The sequence below is a fragment of the Nylanderia fulva genome, unplaced genomic scaffold (genome assembly GCF_048542155.1).
Source record: "Nylanderia fulva isolate GAGA-0341 unplaced genomic scaffold, ASM4854215v1 Scaffold2, whole genome shotgun sequence".
Classification (NCBI taxonomy): Eukaryota; Metazoa; Arthropoda; class Insecta; order Hymenoptera; family Formicidae; genus Nylanderia; species Nylanderia fulva.
The window spans coordinates 3,455,540-3,476,506 of record NW_028190263.1 but is presented as its reverse complement, the minus strand read 5'-3'; the positions used below and the strand labels follow the sequence as shown (position 1 = coordinate 3,476,506).

Genomic DNA, 20,967 nt, shown 5'->3' with positions numbered 1-20,967 from the left:
GTTACATGTAAGAACAATTATATATCCATATTCCAAGGAAAAAAAGATATATAATTAAGAACCAGGTGCAATAAAACAAATTCTTTTCCTTTCCAATGTTTATTAATTGCCTTTTAATTAGCTTCGATTTTCTCATATATTTGTAAATATTTCAACTTCGTTTTGGAATTATAATTTTAATTCACGATCTTATCTTGAGAGATCGCCAGTGTCTTTTACGTGTATTTGCCGCCTTTACTGCTGTGCATGTTTACTATTCGTTTATATCTATTTGTTATTTATTGAAGAAAAATAATTTAAGGTTCAACTGTAACGATGTTTCGTAAAGTAAGTAATTCTACTGCAATTACATGTGAACAAAATATAAAATCATTTCAAATTAAAGCACGTAAATTTCAATTCACGTGTGCTCTATTTTTAGGTTATCTTAGGAACACGCAGTCAAATCTGTCGATTAAACAATTTAAGATTCTTATCACAAGAAGCGAAAGAAGCTACGAAAATAGAAAAGAGTAAGTACGTAATTGCATTAAAAAATTATTTGACAGATATTGAGATGCGTAGGCGTCTGAATACTCATGTCATATATCATCTATGTTAATCACTATATAAACATAGATATTGACAAATATGATTTATTTCTACCTCTTCCTGTTTTAGAAATAAAATATAGAAATTATTGTTCAATGACCATGTTTTTAAGAATTCTTTTGTTTTAATTGTAGCTGTAAATAATGTAACCTTACTTGGAAGAGTTGGAGCAGAACCTCAGAAACGTGGAAGCACTGAACATCCAGTTGTAATATTCTCCATTGCGACACATACAAATTATAAATATGAAACAGGTAACATGATCAATATATAATTTTAGAAATGAAGAATATTATGTACCAATAATTATATCGGTTATCTATTTTTTTTCTAGGTGATTTTATGCAAAGAACTGATTGGCACAAAATATGTGTCTTTAAACCTAATTTGAGAGATGCTGTATATAACTATTTAAGAAAAGGTCAGCGAGTAATGGTAAATGGTAGGATAAGTTACAGTGAATTTAAAGATGAGGAAGGGAATTCACGTCCCAGTACAGCTATCATAGCAGATGATGTAATATTCTTTCAATAAGGAACCTTTTATATACTATGTACAAATACTACATATTTTTTTCAATAAAATTGGTATAAACTTGTAAATTTCCTCTCTTCCAATTTAATTTATATCATATTATTTTTAATTAGATAATAAAAAGTTTTTATTAAAAAGCAAAGCTACATTCATGAAAACTAATGTATGAGGAATTCACAAAGTATTGATGTTGAAATAATAAGTTTCACATGTGTGAATATTGATAAGATTTTAAAGATATTCGTAAAAAGAATTTATTTTTAGCAGGTTGAATTTTGGGTTAGAGAGAGTGAATTATAAGAGAATAGTACACACATGTTCTTAATAACTAAATAAGTCTATATTTACAACATTCATCAATTCATATGTACTCTTCGTATAACAACTTATATAATAAAACAGCCCTAATCTCTAGAATTTTACATGTTTTATTTTATACACGCGAAACGATATATAAACTTTTTCAATCTTAGATCTTAAGAGACGCATTGCTTCACATTATAGTATTATCTGTCTTCATATATGCTGTATATAACGTGTATATATATATATATATATTTATTTATTTATTTATACATAAACTGCCATGTTTTTTTCTTTGACAATTAGTCACGTGAAAATTATTTACACGACTGTAAACAAAAAAAAAAGATGTACATATATATCTTTCTCTTATCTCAATAACATCACGCAGGTTGTGTTCTTCAAAACAGACGACGACTCGTCTAAGTGTGCACGATGCACATACATTTCATACATAATATCTATTAACTAATACCAACTGCTTTTTTTCATTATATAGTGTAGAGATCACAGTATACAAAGCCAAATATTTCTTAATATGTTATTTATCCATACGCTTGACAAAACTCACTTTCTCTCTTGCACTCATACTTCAATTCTCTCATACTTTCTCAGTTTTATATTCTCAAGTGCAAAAATACAATTAGTAATCTTCTTAAAACTTGTTTTCTAATTATGTACGGGTCTTCGCGCTTCTTTTTCACGATTTATTTCGCAGACAATCGTCGGATAAAGAGTCGTGGAATGTGAAGCCACAATCGCAACAAACATAGAAATTTCGAATATAAATTTTGATAGTAAAATATATATATATGTATATATACTTTTTTTCTATAGATAAATTTATATACTCTAACTCTGGCCCCGAATTTTCATAAAATTCTTTCGCTATTCTTCTAATATATTCTTCGTCTTATTTTTTCCTTCTATTCGCATTTACAATTCATTAGTTCAATTATGTACATCTACAACACATAATCGATTATACGACACTCGGTTACAACGCGTTTTATTTTACATAACGCATATATCGAGCGCGAGCGATACAATACTTGGTTCCAAAATTGTGATATATCGAGTTTTTTTTTTTGAACGATCGATTAAATACATATAACTAAATATCGTTCACTTATAAACGGCAAATATTCTTGGCACAAATACGTCAAAGTAACGGAGAACCGTTTCAGAAGAGCTTGAGAAAATCCAATTAAATCTCTCTTTTCTAATACTCACTTTACAGAGTCATACATAAAAAATCTCATTAAACTATCGAAAGATTTTGTCAAGCTCTGTATATTCTTCGGAAATCTCATGGAAACGTTTGTAACGTATTATAATTTTTCTGTGATGCATTTACACATTTGAATGTCTCAAATCAAGTAGAGTCTCTCTTTGGGATTGACCTTATTCGCGGACTACGTTTCGCCAAAAATAAAGTCACATCACAGAACGTATGCTTAAGATTAAGAAAAGAAAAAGAGAGACATTAAAGAAAGGAAAGACCTGGTAACAGTTCTCTCTCTCTGGCATTCTTTGTACATTGAATCATTGTATGTATGCTGTTAAGCGCACCTATAAGTTCGTACACGTCTCGTCGTTGTAAAAGCGGAAAGGAAATTGCCCGACAATTCGCATGGGTGATTTGCCCAGTTACGAGGGAAGCGGAAAAGAGGATAGGGCGGAATATCCGCGAAGATTCAGCAGCTTCGGACATCGAAGCGTCTATCATTATCTCCGGCGCACAACGATTCAACGCGAATCCGAGTGAGGACGGAAGGCGGCGAATCTCGTTATCCAATTTGCGCCGTGAGAGGTGGTATTGGCAAAACGGGCTTTCTTCCCGCACTCCTTATCACATTCGTACACGACGTAACAACGACAAAAATGAAGAGTCTTTGGATGATTGTAACTTTGAACTGTCCTCGACAGACAGAGAAAAAGCACGAAGAATCTAATTTTTTGATCCCTCAAGAATCATCTCTGGAACGTCAATGTGCCTCAATGTGAATTGGATAAACGAGAAAGTTTACTCGCCTTCCTCTATTCTGACGCATATTTTCAAGAAAGTCTCATACATGCGAATCGTATTTCGAGAGTCCTTCAATTTATCGCGATTACATTCGACAAACTTCTCAGTCATTCTTATACTTTTCTCCATCAATCACTAATTATCTCGTCATTATCTTGTCCTCCTAGACCTCGTCATCGAGGTTACGCTTTTCGAAATCCATCTGTTCTCTTCCTCTTCAGAAGACGTTTCTTCATGTGGATATCTCATTCTTATCAACAAACCGATGAACCAACCGGATGGAGTAGATGTTCACTCAATTTCTAATCTCGCTCTGCGCTCTGTCGATCGGTTGTCAATATGGAACCCTTGTTACGTAGAGTTCGTTTCACCGCCAGCTCTCAGTCTGCCGCGGCGCGATTAACAATTAGGCGCGATCATAGCTTTCCATCGCTAGGTCCCGCGTCACTTCCTCTCTTCCGGTTCCTGATTGGTCTTAACGAGGTTGTATGCGTGACTTCTGTACTTGGCAGGTGGATCGTGCAGTGGCAAGGGCTGCTGCTGTTGCTGCTCGCTCGATGGCTGGTTCATACTGGACATCGAGAGATCCGTCGGCATATCCGCTTCCGGTTCCGTTTCAGGACTCCCAGAGAGAGCGCCTTCTTCTTCTGGTTCCGATTTTATTCGCATTTGATGGCGCAGCGACGATATATTTTTGATGTTCTTCAACTCAACCGAGTTACGTAAAAATCTGCAACAAACAAAGATAATCGTTTTTTATCCGAAGACAAAACAATTTTGATATATTCTAAGCGGAATTGATTTATAAACTGTAATAGTAGAAAAAACAGCAAAAATAAATTTTGACTATTTTTCTTTTTTAAATTCACGATTCAAAATTAATAAATCTTCGCACATACATTACTAATGCGTGACATAATTATTCTATCGCAACTATTTTACATATATAACGATACTTAATTATATATATAACAAATACTCACTGATAACAATGTCGTTCGCCTTGAACTTTTCTAAGTATGTTCACACGATAGTAATAACGTAACGCTCTGCTCATCTTATCATAATTCATAGAAAGATGATTTTTTTGGATGCCCCAGAGTCGCGCCAGACCCGGCGGATCGACGATCTTGAACACGCCAGTGTCCCGACTTTTCCACGCGATAAAATTGTGATACCGTTGCTGGGGGTCATTCAGCAACTGCTGAAGGAAGTCCCAGAGTAGTCTTCCATCTAAACAGAAATTGCTACAATGTGAATAATGTAAGTCGTGGGAAAATGAAAGCAATATGGTATTACAAAATTTTATATTTAATAAAGTCTTTATATACCAATCAACGCACAAATAATACTAATTAAAGCGGATGCACACGTGCACGATTCAAATAACAAAAAAAAAAAAAAAAAAAAAAAAACTGACCTCTCTTAGACCCTTGCATCAGATGTTACGCTTCCATATCTTACGCTCTAACGTAAGCTAAAAAGCAGTCTGACTATACAGCAGTATGACTATACTAACTGGTGTTAGGTTCTGACGAGTCGCTGGGGAAGAATTCTCTGGCCGCAGTAGTCGATCGGAAAGCACCGGGTGTCAACGGCATCAACTGCGACGGCAATGTCGGACTCGGTTGATCCTTGACGCTCACCTCGCTGAGCCTCTGCGCCGTCAAAGCCGTCGGCGTAGGCGGCGGGCTGCTGTTACCGCTCGATACCTGGTGATTGTTATCCTCGTCCGAATCACTCTTGTAGACCTGCGTCTGATTCGCGTCGGTCGCGTGGCTGGGCGAGCCCGATTGACTGTCCACGGACGGCGCCGGTGACAGGGTCACCGAGTTGGCCGACATCAGAGATGCGAGATTCTGGGCGTACGGCGGCGTCTCCGTGGTCCACGTGGGTGTGGGCGGATGCGAGAGCGGACTCAGGGGATACGCGGACGACCTGGTCGGGGTCACCGGGCTGCTCGGCAGACACCTCTGCAGCTGGCTGTAATCGCGCACCAGCATGCTGAGCACGTTGTGCAGCACGTCACCGGCGCCTGGACACCTATCGCCCAAATCGGCCTTCGTCAACAGGCACAACGCCTTGCCATTCATCTGGAACATGTCCATGTCGAACGGTGGCAGATCGAATTCCTGCTCGGCCCACCGCAGAAATGCCACCACATCCTCCCGCGACCACAATCTAGGATCGGACACTGGAAAGGAAAGCATGCCATTGTACAATATACGGCCTTCGTGCAATGTAACATTGTTTATATAATATATTTTATAATCAATTTGCTCTCTTTTTATAAACAATAGCGAATGAGATTGAAATAAATTATGCAAATTATAATCTTGAAAGAACAAATTATACTATCTTGTATTTAAGGTAATACAAAAATTCTATGAAAGTCGAAAATCTCGTGGCAAAATAAAATCTCAATTTTATAGACTTGCCAAGAACGTTGTTAATTTCGTGTTACACACTTACCTAGACTCGTTGGTAAATGAGTTTTGAAATCCAGAAAGGGACTGGTCGGCGGATGCGTCGCAGGTGGAAAGTTTAGCGAGAACCCATATTGACAATGAGTTCTCCAGAATATATCCGCCGGAGTGAAAGGCAACGATCTACCCGGTGGTAGCCGGGAATCCATTCCGGTCATTCCGCCTGCAGCGGAAACCGGCGATAGCGGAATCGATGGCAACAATTTCATAACACGCCCTTGGAGCCGGTGGCTTCTGCAACAGAAGAAACGATGGGATTTATTAATTAATAGGTTCGTACGATTTTAGACAAATTTCGTAATAAATAAAATCAGTTAATATAAACGCGCTTTTATAATTAAATGAACTACTTCAATATATCATCCGCACTACTCCTTAAAAATTAGAATCATGATTTCATTAAATTTCAAATGCTGCAACGTCACGGTTTGATCAACTTATTATAAACACGAAGGCGAAGAACGAAAAATACATAGTTGAAAAATTTGTTATAAATTTCACAGATATCACATGTCCTAAACGTTAATATTTTAACGCAAAACTTAAGTAATTTAAAATAAATTTTGTATAAAATTAACAGAGAGTTTTAATGTAAAAATTAACTTAAAAATATGTTAATTTAAAATTTTATCATCTCCAATTATATTATAAAATCATTTTTTTCTGTAAATTTAACAGACAAATCTTGTCGCTAATAAAAACATATTTATTGTAAAATTAAAACTACATATTGTGTTATTTTTTCAATTGGTTTATAGAATAATTGAACATTCAATTAACACAACCGCAATATGTCAAATTAACACATGAATGTGTGAGAGATTTAAGACAAAAATGTTTACCGTTCCCAAGAAGAAAAGACAAATTTTCCTACTGTGTACACAGAATTATTTCTATATTTATTCGCGACTACGGAGGAAACGCGACATTGACGTAAAGTGCAATCTTCCGTACACTCCGTCGTGCGTCGTCGAAAATTGATCTCTAGCATATACATATAGCGATCTCTGTACCTCGTCTAACGAGCCGGCGACGTAACGATCGCTCGCTTCCCCTCGACGTACAATGACGGAAGATAATAGCGCCAGATTACACGCCGGCTTCTTACAACGCAAGCGAGGTCGTGCAAACTCGCGAGAAGAAGAGACGAACGTCGCGACGGCGTCATCCTCGCCGTCTTTTCCGACCAGTTCGCAGACTATCGTCGTCGACTATTAGCATAGAATATGGGGGCATAAGAATGAAAGCTGGCAGGAAACGAGGATTTACATAACGTATTTCTATCGACGTAGACGCGAAGCTATTTCCGTTCTCGACGTCGCGTCGACTCGCGAAGGATCCGACAGGCTAACGCGAAACTTTACCGTTTCGACGGAAAACTCTCTCTCTCTCTCTCGGGCTCAGCTTCGCTGTTCATCTCGAAATCTCTTCGGCTAATTGCTCCCGAAAGTTTAGTTCGCTTATGACACCGCAGAATTACGAGTGTACCCGAAATCTTAGGCAAGAATATCCCTACACTTTCAGAGATTTATCGTTGAAATTCAGGCTGAGTTAGCCTGTATGCAAAGTTAATATCGGTTAGTAGGATATAAGAGTTACGCATCTTGCGGTATATATATGTATATATATAGAACAGAGTTGGCTATATACGCGAAAGATTGTAATAACGAATCGTTATGTCGAGAGCACATAAATAAAAAGAGCTTAATTTGTTATAAAGTAGTGCGATTTCCTCACCTCTCGCGCTAATGACACTATCTATATGATAATCATATGCTTATAATCCTTGTCTCTAAATACGTTCACTAACGAGCTGGAACGATTGCGCGATTAATGTCGCGATAGTATTACAATTTCTTGCGCATTAACTTATCATAATATTAAAAAAAAAAATAGATCATGATTTGATTTAATGTATTTCTCAATAAACACTTTGACGTCATCACGTTCGAGGCTCTGCGTAAAACACGTATTAATCATCGCTGAAGTATAGCATGATTAGATCAAACTATATATCATCGCTATTTGAATAATTGACGATATGAAAAATTACAGACACACACAAAATATTTTCATTTTAATCAATATTTCGTAATTTTTATCTATATCATTGGGTTTACTGTATCAGCTCTAAATATCAAAAATATCAGAATAAAAATCTAAAGACAATTATAATTAAATCTTCGCCGAAAGAAGTTGATTTCCAAATTTTTCTGAAAATAAAGTCCAATTCGCTATTTGGGTTTTTTTTAGATCGAAATTTAGCAATCGAACTCCAGCATATTTCTAGCAAGAATCTCCTTCATGATGCTGAAAAATAATCGCAAGAAGCTGTCGACGGTGCTCTTCTCATTCGAGAAGAGAAACAGAGAGAAGTACCCTGAGGGAAGAAGGCAGAAACCTCGGCATGCGAAGGTCGATGTGCCGTTGTCTCGCACCAGGAAATCCTGGTCGTCTCTTCGGTCTTTCCTTCCTCCCGCCTGTTTCCTCTTCCCCTCTTTAAATACCGCGAATGGCCTTATACTCAGGTGCTCCTTTAAGCCGGTAATTTTTGCCGCTCAACTAATTAAAACAGCTACTTGAAGTGCGGCGTCGAAGAATGAATTCGAGGATCGTCTTCCCGTAAATTTACATCGCGCCTCTGCTTCATAATATTGCTTCTCTGCCTTCTTCTATTGTTGTGCCTTTTTCTATTGTTCTGATTTTTTTTCTATTTTGAAAAATCGTCTTGAAGATGTCTCTATTATTCTTCATAAATAAATAATTGAAACAGAATTCACTTCAATAGACCGCGCAGACTTGATTGTTAAATTATTTAATCTCGAAAGAAGAGGATTAAGCAGCAGAGAATTTAAAAGAACAATGGTACATGAGAAAACGTAAATCTGTGACATACTTAATTTTAGGAAATCGAAGCTTTGAGGAATGAAATGTCAAAAAATGCAATTTCGAACTTTTTATTTCGATTGCGATCTCCCTCGAGATTATTTTAACGTTGAAATGTTCTCTCAAAAATAAAGAGAATGATAATTGTGCTAAACATACAATCCTCTCTTTCTCTCATTCGGATACATAAAAATTAATTTTTTCCTTAATAAGAAAATATGCGGGATTTTGCAATTCATTCAGCGTGTTACTGGCGATGTTTTTTTTCATTGACGAGGAAAAAGCCATGAATCACGATGCAGTAACAGCAAAGTATTGCAACATAGTTCGCGATTTCCGGTGCGCGATTGAAGGACGGAAACGCGTTCGATCGCGACAAGAAGACATCGAGATTTCCACGTCGTCTATTTTTTTTTTTTACATCACAATGCAGTCACTTAAGGAACCGTCTAAGAAAACGTTTAAGGAAATCTTTTTAAAAATTTGAAAAGTTTCTCTTCTTGACTAGTTCTTTTTATTGACCCTTTTAGATTTTTTTCCTTCCTCGATGTCTCTAATTATCAAAAGAATGGATTAAATTAACTCGCAAAGAGAAAATTACGAATTTCATACTTTATCTTTTCTTCTTTTCATCGCTTCTCTTTTTCTCTCTTTTGCTCCATTCTGTTTCTTCATTCTGTTATTATTTCTTTTCGTTCTTTTGACCTAATAAACTTCATAATATAAAGAATGCGATGACCTTGATTACGTCATCTTGCTTACGATCGATCTTTTTACGGCCGGATTTCCCGACGCGAAAAAGCTCTCGGCAAATCATCGTCGCAAATGTGTTTACATTTTGTCGCAAAGCATCGCGTGTCGAATAACTCGGAAGTCGTGTAGAAACGAGCACGATAATCGTTCGTGTATAGAAGATAGTGTTGTAATTCGATAGTGATTGTCGCTCGCCACATATATTTCAAATGAGTCTGCCGCGTGTCGGCTCGTAAACATTACTAAAAGTGAGCCTTAATTTATCTGGCGTTGCGCAAATTGTCCACGTGGGTAATGAGGAAATAAACGTCAGATTATTCGCATGCGAACATATAAGTGTCCTATAATGTGCATGAAAATACACGGGAAAAAAAACATTTCGCGTCCTATCAGCTGTGTATAATGTCTCGCGATCTCGAGATGACATAAAGATAGAAGTATTAAAACTAACAATATAAGAGCATTTAAATAATTTCATTGTAACGTGGTAATATCTTCTTAATCTCAAGATCATATACTATGCGAGAGATAATTGAAATGTAGAGTTTGAACGTTTCCGAGAAATGTATGTAAATTGGAGATTTTATACTGACATACTAATGCTACTTAAACGACACACTGCACGCTGGATTTAAATACAAACACATATTCACGGCTCATTTTCTCGTGTCTTTAGCAGCTTTTTCCTGCATTCCCGCAATATGACGCGATTGAATTTAAATCGTGCTGACCGCGAAAAATGCATAAGAATATTTACGCACGACATCCCGAAACGTCGCGCAATCTTGCTAACGCGTAATTAACTGCGGCAACGTCAAAACGATTTTATAAAAAAAAATTACAATCACCGAACATAAAAAAACCGCATATTTCCTGTTGCGAGCGACAATTTAATCTTCGTACGTCAAACGCGCCTCATATATATATATATATAGACTTACATCTAATCGATCAGCTGATGAGATGGCAAAGGATCCGCGTGATTAGATTTCGTCTGTCTTGTCTCGATCTCCTTTCGCATCGTCGTCGTCGTCTCTTTGTCGATCGTCTCAGTCTCCTTAATGTCAGAGGTTCGTTATGCCTTATTCATATTGGCTCGCTAGGAAGACACATATACATATAGAATCAACCGGTTGCGTAACTCGTGCACGAGAAAACGACACGTGCGATTTGTTAAGATTTAATATGCACACGCACACATTCATATTCGTTCCGCGATATCGTCCAGCTTGCCGTCATTGTCGCGCGACATAAAATGAATGATCTGATGACGATGACTCTTCCGATGCATGTGCAGCAATCCGAAATCTTAAGCTATGTCCTCACTGGAGCAACAACTAACTTTTTGTTGATGTTCCATGTTTCTTATAAGAAAGTTGCTCGTCGTTGCTTCAGTGAACACGCAGCTTATACAATTTCTGGTAACATAACTAACTATAGCAATTTTTTAAGAAACGAGAAACATCAACAAAAAGTTGCTCGTTGTTGCTCCAGTGAAGACGCAATTCTATGTCCTCACTGGAGCAACAACAACTTTTTTACGAAATATAAAACGCCAACAAAAAGTTGCTCGGTGTTACTCCAGTGAGAATGTAGCTTTAGGCCACGACTCACAGAGAAAACTATATGCAAAGAAAATGAATGTATAATTTAACGCGCCTGTATATACAAATGCAGCGAACAATGCGCATGTATATTTATAACACAATATCAAGTATTAATAAATTAATTTAATAAATATACTTGTCCTCTTTATACATATTTGTTTACAAGTTTTATTTATCGAAGGTGCCTCTTATCGATATATAGAGATATCGATTTCTAACTTATATATTTATAACTGCGCACATGAAATCATCGAATCTCTTCGCGCGACAAGTATTTTTTTTTTTTTAACACAAAAGTCATGGGAAAAGATCTCGACGCGAAAAACATCAGCGAGACTAATTAGCGGAGAATTTCGAAGACGAAAATAAGTGCTATATACGAAACGCGAATAGAACTGTTTCAACAACGTCGAGGAGCTCCAATGACGAGTCGATCGGGCTCGCAAGAAGAAGTCACGGCCTGGAAAGTGTAATCACCTCGGCCGATCATCATCGTCGGCTCTCCTCGAGAGAAGGAAGTAAGCAAGTACGCGCATCCGCGCAGCAAAACACATCCGCAGGCGGACACAAACGGACGACGGAGCGGCACAACAACCGGCCGATTTAACCGCGTTTCGCAACGTCGCGTCGCATCCCGATGGGGAATAAAAAGAAAACGATGCGCGATGAATAGCGAAGGTAATTCGAGGTGAGCTTTGACTCGCCTCGTATATCGCGCAAAACGATCATGCGCGAGCGACGATTAATGTGCATTAATAACACGATGCTGCGTGATAACGATCGCTGCTCTCGCCGATTATTATTGCGCGTTTGATCGTTATAGAATCGATTGGTCGCGCATATTATGTATATGTATATCAAGAATTTTATAGCGCGACATAATAATAATCTATTGAAATTTAGGGTGGTATCGCCAGTAGAAAATTTTAATTTTAATTTATTTAGTTGATCAAAACTGGCATCACTTTATTGTATGAAAAATTACATAACGACGTGAACCATTTATAATCTATGTTAAATTTCCAATCATCGATGATTTGATTCTATCTGTATTCGATAAGGACCACAAGTGGTGGTTGAAACGTTATGTAATTTTTCATACAATAAAGTGATGCCAGTCTTGGTGAACTAAATAAATTAAAATTTAAACAATAATAATCATCGGTGTTTTTATTCCAGAAAGTGAATCTAATCGCGAGCGACAGTTATTGAAGAGAGCACGGAGGACTTATTGTTGGACAGCGAACAATAATTCTATGAACGCGATATATATCGATTGCCACTTAATAGCGTGACGAATGAATCACACGGGAAATTACGGGCTATCGATGTACGATTTACATTACTTATATGTCGTTGTTGAAAATATCTCAATATAAAGTGCACGTGTATATCAAAAATCGCATTTTTCTTTTATAAATTCTGTTTTATGATCTTTTATTAGCAATCACGTGGGTGTGTGTTATACGATATAGAATTCGTAAAAAAAAGTGTTGCATTACAACGACACTTATCTTCTATTAACAAATTGGGTAAAAATAACAGAGGTATCGATGTACGCCTAAGGCGATCGCGACTTGCGTCTACGTGTATATATGTATACGTATATACATGTGTCGCAACCTTGTTCCGTGTACGTGTGGGTGAATGGGTGTGACATCTGAAAATACAACCAGGAAGTGGTATGTATAAGGAGGTATACACGTATATGCGTGGAATCGATCCACGCTCGAGGTGGTGGGAGGAGGAAACAGGAAGATCCTTGACGTGCGCTCGCGCGAACCAGGATTTAAGATTTATCATATATAATGCTCAGGAACGCGCAAAGGAGAACCTTATCTCCTCTTTCTCTCTCTTTCTGTCAAACACCCGTGGCGGTTTCTTCCTCTTTGCAACGTCCCTTCCGGGTTCCTTCACTTCCTGTCTCTTTCTCTTTCGTCCCCCAATATTTCTCTCTCCTCTTTCTCTCTCTCTCTCTCTCTCTCTCTCTCTCTCTCTCTCTCTCTCTCTCTCTCTCTCTCTCGCTCGCTCGCTCGCTTACTCGCTCAGGCACGCACGTGGACACTTTATCGGTCACCGTCTTTGTCGAGTCGATGTCAAGGTATACTACTCTAGCACGAGTCATTAAATACGGATGTATATGTGTACTCTAGACATGTAAGCCGACGCGGTAATTGCGGACGTTGTAATAGCGATAGACCTCGAAACGATTTCCTCTTTTTTTTGCAATTTTTTATCTCATAGCATTCTTCCGTTTTATCTCTGTTATTTTTATTACTTTAGATTCTTTTCCAATGCATATTTATATTTCTAGATTGAAGAAAAACGTATATATAATATATTGTATATTTTTTCGTACCAAGTATTTCTGCTCCTCCGTTTCTGGTATTTTTTATCTCGCTACAAATTTCTCGTTATTGCTTCATTATGCGTATGATTCATTTAAAGTCTATACTCTCTTTTTCTCTCTACTGCAAATTCCCTTTATATTACATTCTAAAATTCTATGGCAATTCATATATATTATAGAGATACGCCTGTTAGATGTTGCATGTGTAATATAAAACTTTTAAATGTCAACATCCATTGTTTGCTATTGCAATCGATCTGTCACTAGCGCGCTAGATGTTGCTTTGCAGATAACAGCGAGTTGTTGATAACATAGCTTCCGGCATCGCCCCGTTTTCATTCGAAATATATATAGTATCTGCAGACTTTTATGAAATAAATTTGTACATGTCATATAACATCAATCAACTACAAAATTGGCGTTCGATTGAATGGCATTTATATCAAAATTTCAATTCATCTCCTAATTGACAAGGAATGAAAATTGACGGAGAATGCATTGTTGATATTAAATATGATATTAAATATCAATACGCGTAATGAATGAATTTGGCGGAAAAAACAAATAAAAAGAACGAGCGTCAAAAATTTTCATTTTTCCAAAGAGTTCGTGGAAAATCTCGCGGAACTTTTTCCATAAAAATTTCCACTCGTTTCGCAAACGTTCGAATATCAGCGCGTGTATCATCGCAGACGTGATTCTACGAAGATGGACCGCAATAAGGAAATGCATTCGCAACACATGACACGTCTCAACGCAGATGACGCCATTGACCCGCCTCTTGACGCGCGATTCGGAAGAAATATCGTTCGCTATCTATCCTTTTCTCTTTATATCATCGTGCAGATAATCGAATAATCTTATCGCGCGAGTGTGTCTTTCGACCTTTATCGAGTACGAGAAACGGCGAGCTACGATCGTCGTAACACATTGATTTAAATGTCAATGATTGCGATTGATCCGAAGATCTTTTTCTTTCGCAATCTATAAAACAAATATATTGCAATAAATATTAATTATAAAAAATAGATATTTACTATATACAAATATTAAATTTTGTAGCGTCGCACTCTCTGGCGAGCGATACATTCATTTCAACGCTTTTTTTCAGTTTTCGACCCCTATATCGCGAGTGCAATTTTCGAAATAACCGGAGATCTCATCTCGAAACGTTTTGTCGCGAGTCGCGAGATTAAACGCGATCTGTAATACGAGACTAGATCTCCGTTAAATGTGTGCGCGCGCGATAAAAAAAAAGAGGAAAAAAATATGCGCGATATCTCGAACTGCGCGTCATCGGCGAGTCGCGAATTACGCGCCGACCGCGTAATCGTGCGTGCTGTGCGGGCGCAAACATCGCGGACCTCAGGCTGGACCCCGAAGCGGTGTCGGTCGGGATCAGTCGGAGAAAGTCAAGAGAAGCGCAACAGAACACAAACATGCAACCAGCTGCTGCTACCGGGTAGCAATAACTATGTTCTGCCTCTTTATACTTCCCGCAGAGTGCGTCCTCCTTTGCTCTCTTATCGCTCACCGCGTGCCTCCGCTTTTGTTACAACGAAGACGACTCTTCGCAAATATCTGTCTACGCTCTTTGTGTGAATATACATCTCAATCTACCTGATGATTGTTAACTTTTAGGAAAAAAGGGAGACAAATTGAAAAGGTATTGAAATGTCAAAATCATTGGATGTTGAAATGTCAAAATGATGATCAAGATATATTTTTGTTTATTAGACCATTTTCGCGGATTTGTATCCTTTTGTATACAAAATTGAAGATGATAATAAATCAAGTAATGTTTTATTATCTTTTATTATTTTCGATTTAAAGAAATAAGTCCACTGAGATTATTCGATTGAATGATGATAAGTTTAATTTCCTAATGTCAATTATTATTATATAATTGGTTCACTAAAGATTTAGATATAATGATACATGTACCGTTTCACTATAAAATTATATTATTTGTGAAATTTGATTCGTTTGAAACAGTTGATTTTATCAAAAAAAAAGGAAAAAAAGATTAGATAACGTGTTACGTATTCAATGATAAGAATGCAGACAATTGCGATGAACAACAAGAATAAACTTATTCTGCGTCAAGTATAGAAAAAGACGAATATATCAAATAAATTTCAAGTGTCTATAAATTTAGAAATTCGTTCTCGGTGGATGCTTATACTTCACCCCAACTTCCTGGTAACTTTGATGTGACGCAAGCGGAGCTTGCGGGTTCGCCGACCAGATCAAGGTCACGTGGAGGAGACGTTCGTTAGACAACTTTTCAATTTCAAGTTCGATCGAGCAATTTAAAACTTTTCAACTAATGAATATCGCGATGGCGCGTTAACTCCTCTTCTCTCGCTTTTTATTTCACACCCGGATACGGTTAAGGTCGTGCATGAATACCGGCGACAGTGATAATCAGATACGCCGAGTGTATTTTATCTAATCAGAAATCCAAATAACACACTTCCCTGTCCCGTTTCGCGAAGCTGTAACATCCGCGTCTTTCCTTCGCGGTAGCGACAGGAAATTCTCGCTCGCGACAAACATGAGAGTAATATTTCAAATTTCTTGCAATCCATCAGAGTTGTTTGAAAACTCGAACATAGACAGTGTGCATTTAAATGATGCATGAAAAAAATTATCATTGCACGATTCAAATAAAAAAATAATTACAATTTTAAATATATATATTCTAAGTTGAACTTCTCGAGTATCTCCAATAAGGAATAATTCTAGATATATCGTCGTTATGTTTTATTTTTCGCCATGTCAGACGCAATTTTTATTTCTTGATAAACTCCATCGAACTCTTAATGACGTATTTCAGAGAATTTATGCGTGTGATGCACGAAATAAGCATCAGAGAAACGTGTATTATCGACGTACGCTTATCTCGAGCCCGTGCAATTCGCGTAAAACAGAAGATGACTTAATCGCGATGCGTGCGTATAATATCCTCGAGGCGGAAGCGAATCTTGACGATCGAAAGATCGTGGCCGATTTGTCAAAGTTTTTATCGCTGCTTCCACGTCGTCGCAAACGTGCCGTCCTGACAGAAGAGCGCGAGATATCTCCGCGGATCGCGACGTTATCGAGATTGGCCGTTTCTTCGTGCAGAGAAATCGAGATTATCGCTTATTAAATAAAGATATGATGTGGATATTGGAGCCGCGGTTAAAAGGCAAATTGCGTCGAAAGAATGCAAATTCTTCCACGATGTTTAGGAACATTAATTGCATGCGTCTTGATTCTACAAATTATTTCATCTTTATTATTGGCAATATTGGTGATAAAATATTTTAATGGTATATAGATATATTTTCCTTGGAATTTTTACTAAGAAAAAAATCGAGTGATGTGATATTCTTAAGAAATTTAACAGCTGACACATGGTACGATAATGTAAATCTACGGTGTAAAATCGGATCTCTTTAGAATTCTGACAATGTTTTCTCAGAAAATATCACAATGATAAATCGCACAAAGATTATTTTTTTTTTTACTTCGCCTTTTCACGTATACATAATTGCATAAGCCCGATGATGTATGACGCTTGATTTCGGCTTTTGATGACTTCAGGAAATTCGAAGGTTACGAGAGCAAAAGCGGCGTTACAAATGTGCAGCCGGCACTTATTGACCGATTTATCATATGTTTATCAGATTCCTTAGCAGCCTCAATTTTCCAACATGTTTTATAACGGCATGACAACGAGAGCATCTGTACTAACAACAGAGATATCGAACGGTAGCTTCTTCGATCAATTTCACCTTTCTTCCGATCGAATATTTTTCGATTCTTCCATTTATACGCTTCTACAAAGATTTATTCAATCTATATACAGGTATGTATTTATCTCTATTGCCATGAAGATCTGTCACCTTGGCGAGAAATTATCATTATCAAACCGAATTATCGAGCTTTTATAATCCATATTTTGGACTTTTACAGTATCATCGATCAAGATTATTCGCTATAATCTTTCCAGATAACTCATACTTCCTGTTGTACTTATAAAATTTTAATGCAAGCAAATAGATCATCTGATAATACAAAAAAAACTTTCTTTTTATGTATCTTATATAAAAAAAAGATATATTAAAAATGACATGTAAATTTAATTTTAATTTTTTATATTTTTCTTCATCCTCTTGCTCTTATATAAAGTGTCATAAAGATAACCAGAAAAACTTGACAATGTGCGCATATGCATTTGAATGTTCCGACTTATTTGAATCACTTTCTTCAGTACAATAAATTATACTTCATTATCATATAGATGCAAGTTACGAATATTCGATAACGCAGCAGTGTTTCACCTGCGCGCATGCACATAATTTTGCTTGCAATGCACATAAGTGTGGAGTCCGCAGATAAACTTTTATCGGTAAAAAAGAGATATCATATCTTCAAGAATATGGACAATCATTTTAATTTCGCATTTACTTTCGAAGTTTATCAATTTGCACAGTGCGATGCTACTTTTGCATCTTTGCAATCATTCGATTAGAATCATGTCGTTTCCGTTCTTATCAGAGATTATTCGTATAATTATAATTTGAATAAATAATCTCCAATTAAACAATCTAAAGACACTGGAAGACACGTTACAGATCATCCTCAATAATTGTGACGAATGATACGCGGAAATGAAATAGAATAGCGTTGATCGAGAAGCGAGTTTTGTAATGACGTGGCGCCGCATCTGCGATAACCCGGACTCGCGAGTCGCAAAAATCTCGGCAGAGCGTATAAAAGACCTCGGAAAAAATCGCGATTACGACGCTCCGCGGAATTGAATCGCGTGTGATTGCCTGACCCGACGCGACTTAATTAAATACCATCGCGACGACCGCTGGCGCGTACAGGATGATATATAATACTATATGTGCAATCTGCCACTCGATAATTTTACTACTAATACAACGAGAAATTACCAGATTTTTCGTAATTTTTGCGTGTCTATCAAAATATCTGACAAATCGACAAATAATTAAGTCGGTTAACAAATAATTGGAGATAAAATTAAAATAAAATTGGACCAATTTTTATAAAGTAAAAATGTTACAACGTATGCTTAAATTAAGTATTGATGTGATAAATATACTATTCTTACATGTTGCTATATGCAAAATTCTAATTTTTTTGTTTCTACTTTATATCCTACATGTATATGTATTGCGCAATGCTTGTGTATAAGATATATATGTATATGTTTGCGACTGGTACGAATATATAATTGATAATTATCGAATTATCGAACATTAATATTTGTTATTTCGCGCGATGGAATTGCTCAGCTGCACAAGATAATGTGCTGTTTTCACTCAAAAAGATGAGTAAATAAAACTTGAGTAAATAAAACTAAATAAAAACCGCGAAGGGATGCCGTCAGTTGTGTGTCGTCAAATATTTTTTCCTCGTATGACGCGCAATATATCTGAAGATCTCTCGCAAATGAATAATAATAAAGATGGGAGAAATCGAGGTCGATTTTATCAACTCATTTTATCTCGTAACATATGCGAGATTTATGAAATTTTGTAAGTAATCTGATAAGTTTTAGAAGCGTATTTTTACGAAAAATTCTCGTTCATTTCTCATAAGACTTCTAATATTAAAAATTAAAAAACTGTGAATATTAATAATAAAATGTCTTCCTTTACAAGTTAATATTTTCAGATATTTAATAAAAAAATGTAATTAAATAAAAATATAAGAATTAAAAAATTACATTGATTTTAAATTCGATTAAAAAATATTTTCGTCACATAATATATTTACTTCTAAGACTTGAGCTCTAATTTCCTGAGATATCGGAAGTCTTCTTTCTCGAAATCACAGGAGACAGGAAAAGAATAGCACTCTGTTACAATCATCCAACTACCGTTCCTTCTTTCCTTTTAACCTTTCGTTTATTCGCATGGATGTAAGAAAAAGATTGAATGGAGTGTAAAGACTTTTTTAAACAAGCGAGGTGAAGCAAAAACGAAAACGCGAGATATACCTGAGGGAAATCTGATTGGCTGTATCCAATTGTTACTGTCATTTCGATGTATCGAACGAAAGACAGAAAAACACTCACCGGTTGATCTTGGCAAAAATATGGTGTGTTCATGTTCTATTTTTCGTTTATTGCCTTTACTCTGCAGGTTATCCGTCTACTCATTTATGTTACGTTCAATCTTTTCTAAACTTCTGCTTTATACTTGCCCTTCCCTCTTGAAAACATCGTAGCTGTCACCGCAATGATCGAATCTCGATGGCATGAAAGGAAAGCGAACGGTATGGATGTGGCTTAACCGTATAGGCTGTTCGTTCGACCGATAAAACGACTTGACTCGACACTACGTGTCAGTGACCCTCTCTCGTTCACCACCCTGTTCTTCTCCCGCCTCGAGCTTCTTTCCTCCGTGTCCTCAACACTCCTGCTGCCATTCCCTCCGACACTCCGTTTCCTTCTCTTTATTTCCTACTCAATTTCGGAGCAACCTGTCCTCCGATATTGACATATTGAGTACAATTCGATATATATATTTATCTGATGAAAAAATCGTTCGACCGTCGTAAGTAAACAATGTTGATCGCTCGGTTTTTCATGCGAGACCGAGAACCTTTAAATTTATGCTTTACACTGCCTTCGTAAAATTGCAGCCCAAGAAAGTCTTTTTTTAAATCATTTTTTTCGTGATATCTAAATAAAGTAGGTATAATATTATATAAAACTTTTCTCCCAATACTATTACCCACTCTATTCTCATTTTTACGTTTACAATCGTTGCATATTCTTAGCTGAAATTTTCTTCAATTAACTACAATATTTCGACATTGTGTAAATATTTTTTTTCCAGATTTTTTCAGATTCTTGCATGGCACATGTTCTCCGATGTTGACATATCAAATACATAGAGATATATATTTTTATTTGATGGAAAAATCGTTCGACTGTCACAAGTAAACAATGATGATTGCTCGGCTTTTTATACGAGATAGACTGAGATTTTACCTTTAAATTTATACCATGCTTTTCACTGTTTTCGTAAAATTGCAGCCTATAAGAGTTTTTTAATCAATTTTTTTCACAATTATTATACTTTCTCCTAATATTATCACCTATTCAATTCTCATTTTTACGTTTACAATCGTTGCATATTTTTAGCTGAGATTTTCTTCAGTTGACTATTTCGACATTATGCAAATATATTTTTTTTTCAGATCATAAACGCGATTCCAAAAGACGAGAAAGTGTGATCGAGTTTAAATTCCGGGTTCTTACGTAGCGAGCGCGTGCACCGTGGCGACTACGATAAATTGCGTTGCAATTACGTACGATCGCTCGTAAGTAGGTAGACATATAAAATCACATGCCGGCGATTACACCAACAGCACGTGTTCCAAACCTGTCTGTCATAAGTT

General features: G+C 36.7%; 2 protein-coding genes across 6 annotated transcripts in view; one reads left to right on the top strand and one right to left on the bottom strand.

The window, feature by feature from the left end:
- The first annotated feature begins 196 nt into the window (after positions 1-196).
- Positions 197-1,193, top strand: mtSSB (mitochondrial single stranded DNA-binding protein). The gene is made up of 4 exons (XM_029321464.2): positions 197-327; positions 422-512; positions 726-845; positions 926-1,193. Exons 1-4 carry the CDS (start codon positions 316-318, stop codon positions 1,123-1,125), a joined length of 423 nt encoding a protein of 140 aa, XP_029177297.1. The 5' UTR covers positions 197-315; the 3' UTR covers positions 1,126-1,193.
- Positions 1,194-1,443: 250 nt separating this feature from the next.
- The window catches only part of aop (ETS variant transcription factor anterior open), a 36,340-nt gene continuing 16,816 nt past the window's right edge, over positions 1,444-20,967 (bottom strand). The window contains exons 2-6 of one of the 5 annotated variants that reach the window (XM_085481949.1): positions 10,524-10,681; positions 5,930-6,177; positions 4,977-5,651; positions 4,441-4,690; positions 1,444-4,187 (exon numbers count right to left, since the gene is read on the bottom strand). In XM_085481949.1, the coding sequence (XP_085338075.1) occupies positions 3,902-4,187; positions 4,441-4,690; positions 4,977-5,651; positions 5,930-6,152 (1,434 nt within the window). In that variant the 5' untranslated portion in view covers positions 6,153-6,177; positions 10,524-10,681 and the 3' untranslated portion in view covers positions 1,444-3,901. Of the gene's footprint in view, positions 4,188-4,440; positions 4,691-4,976; positions 5,652-5,929; positions 6,178-6,956; positions 7,581-10,523; positions 10,682-15,729; positions 15,951-20,967 lie in introns of those variants that run through there. The other 4 variants (XM_029321462.2, XM_029321463.2, XM_085481950.1 and 1 more) reach the window with 4 other exon arrangements.

Coding starts and splice junctions, on each gene's coding strand:
- mtSSB (XM_029321464.2), top strand. Junction 513..725: donor AGCTACGAAAATAGAAAAGA/GTAAGTACGTAA, acceptor TTTTAATTGTAG/CTGTAAATAATGTAACCTTA. Junction 846..925: donor AAATTATAAATATGAAACAG/GTAACATGATCA, acceptor TTTTTTTTCTAG/GTGATTTTATGCAAAGAACT.